We start from the raw sequence: 12,312 nt of genomic DNA on the forward strand, positions 1-12,312 counted from the left end.
CCTTTCTGTTGCAATGACAGAAACACAGGAACAGAAAGTGACATTATTATTCCCCCAGTGGGGTCACAATCAGCTATAAAAACTTAGTCTATCCAAAACTGAAAAAAGGAAAGTCAAATGTCTTCATCTGCATATTACTGAAGCCAGAAGGTCAGAGTGACAGCCAACAATCATCTCTTTTCTATAAGACAATAAAACTGGACTGAGCTCAGAGTTGCTTGACCTTATACAGTAGCAGGAGACTAAGCCCCGGTTCACATTAGTGCGATCACGAAGATTGCATGCAATTCGGAGCGCACTGCTCCTAAATTACATGCGATCTCATGTGCGGTGCAAATTTCAGCCACACACTTTGTATGGCTGAATTCGCACCGCATCCACACTAAACACGCACCTGACCCTTTTTTTATCCGTAGCAGAATCGGATCGCATAGTGGTTCACACTAGTGCAATCCGATTCTGTGCGAACTTGCAGATGGCACTGCGATATGCGATCGCAACTGGGGGTGTCATTAACTTTTAATTGACACCCCCTGCATATCGCATATGGCAGTGTGAACTGCCAGGGGTGCGGATGCGATGCGGGATCACGCTGCATATTTGCAGCGTTCCCGCATCGCACAAATGTGAACCGGGACTAAGTGTGATCCATCTTGTTCTCGTACTAGTTATCCATAGTGTTCTACAGCTGATTGGTGGGTATTGCTACCTAAGAGAACCTCCAAAATTCAAACTCAGTATTCAACAATATCGAATGACTAAAGCTTAAGGCAGCCATTAAAGACTAAAAAGACAGTTGTACTAAATACATCAAATGTTTATTTAATGAACAAAAACTTACGTAACCACCGAAACGGAGCATTCAGAGAAGACACTGAAGTCAGCAGCAGTGCAGTCGGGATCACAACAGCAGTTAACATCACACTGGGCCACCAACAGATCACAAACACACAGGCTGGAAACTAGGAAAAAGAATGTGTAATTAGCTTCAGAGGAGGATAAATGCTGTGTATCACTTTCGGTGCACCAAGAACAAGTGGAGATTATCATACCATACCCCTGTACCCATAAATCAATCAATCATACTGTGTGACAGCATTTGAGAAATGATATTTCAGTCACAGATATTGGGTAGCAATCAGCTAGTGCAGAGAAAAGAGGCTGTGGATAGGCCATACATATACATGCTCCTTTGATATGTGAGGCTGTAGGGAATGCCCCTGTGGCAGATGATTGGCCAGTACAGTGACAGTTTCCTGGTGGGCTCGCTCAGTAGATTCAGACTAGGGTCCAAACACGCCTGAGCTCATCACTATTTCTGATCTTGCTTTTTGTTTAATCTTACTTGTACTTTTGCAAAATAAAAATATAAAAACATTGAACAAGAAAAAAAAAAACTGACAGGCATTTTTTTCCAATGCAGTGCACCACAATGCATACACACTTTAACAAGCTTACAAAATGCTTCTGGATTTTTCACTGTTTTCTGGGTTTAAATTGCCCTGATACAAGGGGCAGGACCTGCACAGGAGGCATGACATGGGGGGGGGGGCATAGGAACTAAATAGGGGCCCTGATACGAAGGTGAGAGAACCACACAGGGGCCCCGATACGGGAGGGAGGGGGAAGAACCACACAGGGGCCACCGATACAGGAGGGAGGGGGGGTACTACACAGGGGCCCCCCGATACAGGAGGGAGGAGGGGGGAAGAACCACACAGGGGCCCCGATACGGGAGGGATGGGGAAGAACCACACAGGGGTCCCCGATACGGGAGGGATGGGGAAGAACCACACAGGGGCCCCGATACGGGAGGGATGGGGAAGAACCACACAGGGGTCCCCGATACGGGAGGGATGGGGAAGAACCACACAGGGGTCCCCGATACGGGAGGGATGGGGAAGAACCACACAGGGGTCCCCGATACGGGAGGGATGGGGAAGAACCACACAGGGGTCCCCGATACGGGAGGGATGGGGAAGAACCACACAGGGGTCCCCGATACGGGAGGGATGGGGAAGAACCACACAGGGGTCCCCGATACGGGAGGGATGGGGAAGAACCACACAGGGGTCCCCGATACGGGAGGGATGGGAAAGAACCACACAGGGGTCCCCGATACGGGAGGGATGGGGAAGAACCACACAGGGGTCCCCGATACGGGAGGGATGGGGAAGAACCACACAGGGGTCCCCGATACGGGAGGGATGGGGAAGAACCACACAGGGGCCCCCGATACGGGAGGGATGGGGAAGAACCACACAGGGACCACCGATATGGGAGATAGGGGGAAGAAGGAGGGAGGGGGGGTGGTATGGCACAGGGGCCCCTGATACTGGAGGGAGGGAGGAGGGGGGAAGAACTACACAAGGGCCCCCGATACGGGAGGGAGGGGGGAGGGAAGAACTACACAGGGGCCCCGATACGGGAGGGAGGGGGGAGGGAAGAACTACACAGGGGCCCCCGATACGGGAGGGAGGGGGGAAGAACTACACAGGGGCCCCCGATACGGGAGGGAGGGGGGAAGAACTACACAGGGGTCCCCGATACGGGAAGGAGGGAGGAAGAACTACACAGGGGTCCCCGATACGGGAAGGAGGGGGGGAAGAACTACACAGGGGTCCCCGATACAGGAGGGAGGGGGGAAGAACTACACAGAGGCCCCCGATACAGGAGGGAGGGGGGAAGAACTACACAGAGGCCCCCGATACAGGAGGGAGGGGGGAAGAACTACACAGAGGCCACCGATACGGGAGGGAGGGGGAAGAACTACACAGAGGCCTCCGATATGGAATGGAGGAGGAAGAACTACATAGGGGCCCCCCGATATGGAATGGAGGGGGAAGAACTACACAGGGGCCCCCGATATGGAATGGAGGGGGAAGAACTACACAGAGGCCTCCGATATGGAATGGAGGGGGAAGAACTACACAGAGGCCTCCGATATGGAATGGAGGGGGAAGAACTACACAGGGGCCCCCGATACAGGAGGGAGGGGGGGGAAGAACTACACAGAGGCCCCCGATACAGGAGGGAGGGGAGAAGAACTACACAGAGGCCACCGATAAGGGAGGGAGGGGAGAAGAACTACACAGAGGCCACCGATACGGGAGGGAGGGGGAAGAACTACACAGAGGTCACCGATATAGGAGCCAGGGGGGAAGAACTACACAGGGGCCCCCGATATAGGAGGGAGGGGGAAGGAACTACACAGGGGCCCCGATACAGGAGGGAGGGGGGGAAGAAATACACAGGGGCCCCCGATACAGGAGGGAGGGGGGGAAGAACTACACAGGGGCCCCCGATACAGGAGGGAGGGGGGGAAGAACTACACAGAGGCCCCCGATACAGGAGGGAGGGGGGAAGAACTACACAGAGGCCACCGATACAGGAGGGAGGGGGGAAGAACTACACAGAGGCCACCGATACAGGAGGGAGGGGGGAAGAACTAAACAGGGGCCCCCGATATAGGAGGGAGGGGGGAAGAACTACACAGGGGCCCCCGATACAGGAGGGAGGGGGGGAAGAACTACACAGGGGCCCCCGATACAGGAGGGAGGGGGGGAAGAACTACACAGGGGCCCCCGATACAGGAGGGAGGGGGGAAGAACTACACAGGGGCCCCCGATATAGGAGGGAGGGGGGAAGAACTACACAGGGGCCCCCGATATAGGAGGGAGGGGGGAAGAACTACACAGGGGCCCCCGATACAGGAGGGAGGGGGGAAGAACTACACAGGGGCCCCCGATACAGGAGGGAGGGGGGAAGAACTACACAGAGGTCACCGATATAGGAGGGAGGGGGGAAGAACTACACAGGGGCCCCCGATACAGGAGGGAGGGGGGAAGAACTACACAGGGGCCCCCGATACAGGAGGGAGGGGGGAAGAACTACACAGGGGCCCCCCATACAGGAGGGAGGGGGGGAAGAACTACACAGGGGCCCCCGATACAGGAGGGAGGGGGGGGGAAGAACTACACAGGGGCCCCCGATACAGGAGGGAGGGGGGAAGAACTACACAGGGGCCCCCGATACAGGAGGGAGGGGGGAAGAACTACACAGGGGCCCCCGATACAGGAGGGAGGGGGGAAGAACTACACAGGGGCCCCCGATACAGGAGGGAGGGGGGGAAGAACTACACAGGGGCCCCCCGATACAGGAGGGAGGGGGGGAAGAACTACACAGGGGCCCCCCGATACAGGAGGGAGGGGGGGAAGAACTACACAGGGGCCCCCGATATAGGAGGGAGGGGGGAAGAACTACACAGGGGCCCCCCATACAGGAGGGAGGGGGAAGAACTACACAGGGGCCCCCGATACAGGAGGGAGGGGGGGAAGAACTACACAGGGGCCCCCGATACAGGAGGGAGGGGGGAAGAACTACACAGGGGCCCCCGATATAGGAGGGAGGGGGGGGGAAGAACTACACAGGGGCCCCCGATACAGGAGGGAGGGGGGAAGAACTACACAGGGGCCCCCGATATAGGAGGGAGGGGGGGGGAAGAACTACACAGGGGCCCCCGATACAGGAGGGAGGGGGGAAGAACTACACAGGGGCCCCCCAATACAGGAGGGAGGGGGAAGAACTACACAGGGGCCCCCGATACAGGAGGGAAGAACTACACAGAGGCCCCCCGACACAGGAAGGAGGGGGAAGAACTACACAGGGGCCCTGATAGGGGTGATGAAGGTAGAACTGCATTGGGTCCCCGGTAAGGGAGGGAACAGAAATGCATAGGGGTTGGCCTGGTACAAGGAAGGGAGGGGGTAAAATTGCACAGGGACCCCTTACAGTCTACACCCGGGACTGGCAGGATGACACGTGGAGCAGTGAAGATCTGTCTATGTTCCCAGCTCCTCCTCTCTCTCAGTCTTGTGAGCCGCAGTAGCAGGTACTGAACTTACCACTGCTCACCAGCACGGGGACGGAGCGAGTCTGAACTCCATCGAAAGACTCGGGTTCTCTGACCAGTACAGGGGGCTGACTGACAGGTGGCACTGTCGGGGTGACAGCCTGCAGTGTGGTAGAGGGCCCCTCTGTCCCCTGGTGGGTCTCATTCTCCAGCAGCTCCCACACCTCCGTCTCATTGTCAGCACTGATCCTCTCTATGGTGTGCCCGCTGTCAGGCTGTTCAGTCCCAGGGAAATCAGTACTGCCTACATCCAGCACACAGAGAACCAACAACAACCAGAGAAGAGACATGGCAGCTTCCTGTCAGACGTTGCTATAAACATCCAGCTTCAAGCCGGACTCCAGGAAGTAGCGTCACATAACCTCCCATACTACTCATGATAACTTCCGGGGCGTGGATGGAGCACACTGCATGGACAGACAGTGCAGGAATCCCTACAGCGCCCCCTGGTGAGCCCAGCTTACAATGCCTTGCTAATGAAATGCTGTGCCAGCAGGAAGTGGATGTAACCTATAACAATGTAATTCCCTTATTTGGTTTCTTTAAGCCTGTTAGCATGCCATTGGACGTGTGTTATTATATCTGTTACCTGCAAGAATTACCTGTTGATCTTGTCAGCTGATAACCTTCTGTGCTCCCTGCCTTTCTCACTGTTATTCATCACATTGTTCTCAGCTAATGCTACTACAGAACCATGTCTCTCAATGTTTTGGAGAAGAACAGAGGTGGCAGAGTCCTCAGGTCCTGTCCTATTTCTGTTGGGCCTATATAGTAGGATGATTGAGCATTGTCACCCTAGGACAGAAAGTGTGTTACTGGCAGCATCACCAGGTCAAGATAAAAGAAAAGAGAGCTTAAAAAAGTAAACCAATGCAGCCACCCCATCTAAGAATTGATAAGCTTTAATATTTTACGTTTTTGTACTTGGGATTAGAGAAGTTTAAAAATAGCTGCACGTATGCAAGCTCCTGCCTTTAGAGAAGTATGGAGGCTGCTGTTCATGATCTCTCCTTATAAACATACTAGTTGCCTGGTTGTAGTGCTAATTCACTGGCTTTAGTATCTATGAAAAGGCATTGAGGCTTTGAAGTGTTTTGATCTGCATGATTGTTTCAGGTAAGTCACTGTAGAAAAACAGGAGGCTCAACATAACAGCCAGGCATCCAGCATTTTCAGGTAAACAGTAGAAACCCCCATATTGTTCTCATGTTTACAATCGAGGAAAGAAAATGTTCAGAATATATATGTGTAGCACCCTACAGGTAGGTGCTAGGTAAAGGTATAGTGGGCCTTGTCTGCCTAACAGGGCTGTGATTTATTAGTCAGGGTGTCATGGTTTACAGGTGTGCCTGCTGAAAGGTGAGTCTCTCCACTGGCTCCTGTGAGAGGCTTCTCATAGGGCGGTGGAGGAAACCCAATCAGAGGACACATCCAGGCTTGTAACTACCCCAGAAGGCAGATTGTGCTGCAAAGGATTCTGGGACTGTGTATGAGTTTGGGGTGGCGCAGGACACAATGTCTTTGGCGGGAGCAGAGTCCCAGGAGGGAGAGAACGGCTGTCTCTCCTCCTGTCTGAGGAGGAGGATCTCGGGGTGCTGCCTGAAGATCCAGAGAGTGCTGAGCTAAGCTGAGGGGATCCGGTGGGCCGAGAACCTGCGGAGAGTCAGAGGGGTCCAGTCCCAGGAAAGACTACACAGGTTGTGAGTACTGAGGATTGCCGCTGGGGATCTGCCTGAAGTTAGAGGGGACCACTCCAGGAAGAGGTTCTGGGATCCAGTGCCAGCTAGTGGTGAAAGGGGGTACCTAGGTTGAGGACCCTGAAGTGACAGAGGGGGTACATAGTCAGTGGACTCTGAAGAGCTTACAGTGTAAAGGAGGCGCCTGTGGTTTGAGCCCTGAAGTGATAGTGCACAGTGTGAAGTGTGCCAGTTGAGAGTTGCAGCAGTACAGGAACTTAAAAGGAGTTTCTCAGCCAGTGCAGTGCTGGAGGGAGCCATCCAGTGACTCTGAGCTATTGTAGTGTTACAAGTCAAGCGGTTCTACAGTTCTGGATCTTCTTGACTAAAGTCGAGGATCCAGCACAGTTTCAGTGATCACACAGTGTTCAAGCATCAGGAGGCGTTGGCTAGCGTCGGCTGGCGTCAAGACAGCGCTAAAAGGCATTTTTGCCAGAAAAGTCCCACAATTGTATCTAGTTGAGCCGGTACCGATGACAGACCCACATCAGGCCACAGGCCTGGAAAACCTGCTACATATGTCAACGCAGAGTGGTACTACGGACATATGTGGATTGTCTCTGCCTCTTCCCAAGCAATATAGTATTTTGTGAAGAAAAAAGAAATTGGACTTTAATGGCACCACACACTACAGTATATCTCAAAATAGATTTTTATTTCCATATAGCAAAACATTAAAAGATTCATTGTATAAACACAGTTTCTCAATGGACCGATATACAAATGACTGGTGTCACCATCAACCCTCCTAGATTGATTGGGAGCCCCTAATAATAAACACAATACTAATGAATATAAGGAACATAAAGAGCAAATAAAGTATCCTGATTCCTAAATGTCTAAAGGTGGATACTTAGAGGGGTGGTGAAGTCCAGTTTTTGTTTCTGCTCAAAATGTTTCACATTAAGCACGCTTCTTCAGAAGCTCAAAGGGTTAAAAATACTTTTTCTATAATAAAAGGTAAAAATAACATAGTCAAACAATCTTGAAGTACAAGCTGTATATTGTTCTGCCACGGAATTGTGGAAGAAAAACAGTTTTTAACCCTTTAAGCTCATGAAGAAGCGTGCTTAACATGAAACATGTTGAGCAGGAACTGGACATCACCACCCCACCAGTGGACATTTAGGAACCAGGATACTTTATTTGCTCTTTATGTACCTTATATTCATTATTATTGTGTTTATTATTAGGGGCTCCCAATCAATCTAGGAGGGTTGATGGTGACACCAGTCATTTGTATAACGGTCCACTGAGAAACTGTGTTTATACAATGAATCTTTTAACATTTTGCTATATGGAAATAAAAATCTGTTTTAAGATATACTGTAGTGTGTGGTGCCATTAAAGTCCAATTTCTTTTTTCTTCATAAAATATTGGAGGAAAGCAGTCAGCATAATAAAATTGGCACTGTCAGTTCTGACTCATATTTGGAAATGCAAGCTTTGGGCTGTTATTTTTATTCCTTCTCCATCACTCAATGGTCTTCTGACACAGAATAAGCATAGAAAACTAGTTTTTATGTTAGTCTATATCATGGCCTACATTTTATATGCCAGTGTGGAGTATGTGGTATGCCATGGAGTACTCTCTGCCTAAAGCCAACCTTCCACCCTAGTGGCAAGGTCCGCGTAATCAAGTTGCCCCCCCCAAAAAAAAAAGCTGCATAAAAGTACATGTGGTAGTAAAAAATGTTGGATAATGTACTTTCTCCCTGGTTTCCTCCCCCAGTCCCTAAAGCAGGTAATGTCACCCTTCTTCAAGCCAGATTTAGAGAATGCTGAGAAGCCAAAATCTCACAAGAAAACTATCATACGCTGAGCTGCAGCATCTTCTCATGAAATTTGGCCCACTCAGCATTCCCAGGGATCTTGTTGGTTGGAAGATGACCTCACTCCCTGCACTATAGAAGTTTGGGAAAGGTGAGTATATTATCTAGCTCCTCCCCCCCCCCCCCCCCACAGGTTCTTTTATGCTGCATTTTTGGAATGCCCATTCACACCTGAGCTTTGTTGCTAATTGCATGAAGCTCAAAGATGTATGGAAGCTTCTTTGAGGATAGAATTGTGCATTTTTGACTCTATAGACTTTGAGGCCGGGTTCACACTGGTGCGAATTGGATGCGGATTGCCCCGCATCCAATTTGCATGTCAGGAGACTGTGACCGGTTCTCAATGGAGCCAGTTCACACAGCTTAGGGCCAGGGACGAGGCACAGACAATCCACATATGTCCGTAGTACCACTCTGCGTTGACATATATTCTGAAGCTTTTCTTTCCTCTAATGTAAACATGAGAACAATATGGCGGTTGCTACTGTTTACCTGAAAATGCTGGATGCCTGGCTGTTATGTTGAGCCTCCTGATTTTCTACAGTGACTGACCTAAAACAATTGTGCAGATCAAAAAACTTCAAAGCCTGAATGCCTTTTCATAGATAATGAAGCCAGTGAATCAGCATTACAACCAGGCAACTAGCATTTTTATAAGGAGAGATCATGAACAGCAGCCTCCATACTTCTCTAAAGGCAGGAGTTTGCATAAGTGCAGCTGTTTTTAAACTTCTCTAATCCCAAATACAAAAACGTAAAATATTAAAGCTTATCAATTCTTAGATGGGGTGGCTGCATTAGTTTAATTTTTTTAAGCTTTCTTTTCTTTTATCTTGACCTGGTGATGCTGCCAGTAACACACTTCCTGTCCTAGGGTGACAATGCGCAATCATCCTACTATATAGGCCCAACAGAAATAGGACAGGACCTGAGGACTCTGCCCCCTCTGTTCTTCTCCAAAACATTGAGAAACATGGTTCTGTAGTCCTCAGCATTAGCTGAGAAAAATGTAACTGTCATGGGTCTGCAACCTAAGGGTTAACTAAGTGCAGACTAATTTCAGTAATTGACAACAGGCTGCCTTAGTTAAACACCTCAGCAGCACTTTGCTGCCTGATCTGCAGCTTTACCTTGAGTTCTGTTCCTGTGTTTGTATTGATTCCTGTATTGACCTGGCTTGTCTGAATTCGTTGCCATCTCCAGTCCTGACCCCGGCTTGCCTTGACTCTGCTATACCTGCTTCCTGCCTGATATCCTGCTGCCAACCCCTGCCTGTACACAACTATTCTCTGCCTGCTGCTTGAACTGTATGTGATTACCTGTGTCTGAAACTGGCTTGTCTGTCCCTGCTCCAGTCTTTGCCCATCCAGCTCCTTCCAGTGCCTGGAGACGCTGCCCTGCATTCGCTGTGCATCCGCACCTCCTGTACCTGCTTCTTCCGGCTGCTCAGCAATCCAGCCATGTTCAGTGACTTATCGACTACTCTTCTCAACTGCCAACAGAAGACCAGTGCAGACACTCTTACCTCACTGCGCTCTCACATCCACTGTTGCAACTCCAGTGCTGTACGAGAGCCAGGGCTGTACGAGAGGTCTCCCTCTGCATGTCAGGCTCTGCTACAAGGTACGTGACAGTAACTAATAACAATGAGCAAAGGCAGGGAGCACAGAAGGTTATCAGCTGACAAGATCAACAGGTAATCCTTGCAGGTAACAGATATACTAACACACGTCCAATGGCATGCTAACAGGCTTAAAGAAACCAAATAAGGGAATTACATTGTTATAGGTTACATCCACTTCCTGCTGGCACAGCATTTCATTAGATAAGGAAGAGGCAGGAAAGAGCAAGTGCCCCATTTCCTGTAAATATTGGTTGAGGCGTATGGAAGGAGTGGAAGACTGGACGAGCCAACGCTACTGGGGTATAGTCAAAATCTGGTATACAGAGGCTCAGTCCGTCCAAACGCCACACCAATCCAAAAAATATATGATCTTTCGAAACACGTTGGGTTCATATCTCTGTCATCATAGTTGATCTGAGGTTACGTTCACACAACAGTATCATATATGTCAACCGCTGTGCTATTTCTATAGCTGTAATACAAATTGTGAGTTGTACCAAATGCCTGTGTAGCATTTTTATGTGCGTTAACAATCCAGGTGTTTTTCACTACTCTGGTAGGGGGGTTCTCCATGCTAGAATCTTGGTTCCCCCCCCCCTCTGTCACCATTACTATATATTTCAGTCTCAGGTTGACCAGCACTGTTTCACCGTCTGCTCATTTGCAACTTGGTTTTAGGTCAGTACGTCTGCCCTGGTGGCTGAGCTAGAAACTCCATTGGGTACATCTGTTACTTGCTGTTCAGGGTCAAATACAATGCTGCCTTGCTACAGATACTGGAAACTTGACTGCAGTTACTGGTGACTTGGGAAGGTTTCAATTGCATGAGGTTTGATACTTCCGGTAATTTATAGGAACTAAGAGATGCATTTTAAATGCAAAGCGGTATCAAATGACTTCACATCAGTTCTGACTCTTTAGGTTTTTAATAATGAAAGAACCTACTGCTGAAATATTCAAATTCTGACTAACTGGTCTTGCAGTGCTACCATGTAATTGGACTCATACGGTTGTTCCAGAGGTGATAGTTACATTTTATTTTGGCTAGAAACATTGTAAAATAGTTTCCATTGTACCTCTAGTTCCTCCTGTTTTCAATTGTATTGTAACTGTATTGTCTTCCCTCACATTGTAAAGCGCTGCACAAACTGTTGGCGCTATATAAATCCTGTATTATAATAATAATTGTAGACAGCTTTTCAAAAATGTTCTCATGCTTCACCTAACTAGTAAAGACCAGGAACTACTTCTGCAAACATGCAAATGTTGCTATTCGTAGGGGAGTTGCCTGTATTGCATGTATACTGAAGTGTATATACACAAGGAAGCTACATTAGGGCTTGTTTGACAGTGACCTTTAGTGAACAGTACTGTATGGGCAGTGTCATAAAAAGCTTACCCTATGAAGGATTCCAGACAATATTATCTGCTCTCCAATATATTTAGTAGTAGATAGTCACATTCAACTGGACTTCTGCAATGTGGAAGATGTTTTGTAGCTTATTCAAGCCATGTCTTCAGCTCTAATGAGCATACCTGGGAATTGACTGGATCCGACATGGCAATACCAGAATTTAGCTCTGGTTGCTAGGTCATTATCGCAATAGTTACATCTGCGGAATTTCATTTCCAGAAATGTTAACAAAGTGCAGGGTGCATGATGTTTCTGGCTGCCCCCATTGTTTTTTCTTTAGTGCGGGGGGGGGGGGGGGGAGGGGGCATGGGAAACTATGTATGTAGTGTGTATGTATGATGTACTGGATGTGGTGTTTATGTACTGTATATTCTATGCATGTACAGGTATGTACTGTGTATGTAGCATATGCTATGTGTGTATGTTACCGTATACAGTATATGTGCATATGTTATACTGTGCTAAGTATAGGAGGGTGGTGGTGAAAAGAATCAAAGGGATTTTGTTTGCTGGACTGTATATACTTCTTACTCCAGAACTATGTACATTACATACAGCTCACCCCTGCACTTGTGCATTACCCTCTCCTGACACAAACATTCCTCACATGTTCGTTACTCACCCCATACCCCTGCACTAGGTATTTTACCCACCCCATACCCCTGCACTAGGTATTTTACCCACCCCATACCCCTGCACTAGGTATTTTGCCCATCCCAAACCCCTGCACTAGGTATTTTACCCACCCCATATCCCTGCACTATGTAGTTTACCCACCCTGGACCCCTGCACTA

General features: G+C 49.1%; 1 protein-coding gene across 1 annotated transcript in view; it reads right to left on the reverse strand.

The window, feature by feature from the left end:
• Positions 1-5,253, reverse strand: part of TCTN1 (tectonic family member 1) — a 92,793-nt gene extending 87,540 nt beyond the window's left edge. The window contains exons 1-2 of the mRNA XM_082243690.1: positions 4,905-5,253; positions 842-962 (exon numbers count right to left, since the gene is read on the reverse strand). Of these exons, the coding sequence (XP_082099816.1) occupies positions 842-962; positions 4,905-5,202 (419 nt within the window). The 5' untranslated portion in view covers positions 5,203-5,253. The remainder of the gene's footprint in view (positions 1-841; positions 963-4,904) is intronic.
• Positions 5,254-12,312: the final 7,059 nt, after the last annotated feature.

The sequence above is a fragment of the Pelophylax lessonae genome (genome assembly GCF_965119305.1).
Source record: "Pelophylax lessonae genome assembly, chromosome: 1".
In the NCBI taxonomy this organism is placed as follows: Eukaryota; Metazoa; Chordata; class Amphibia; order Anura; family Ranidae; genus Pelophylax; species Pelophylax lessonae.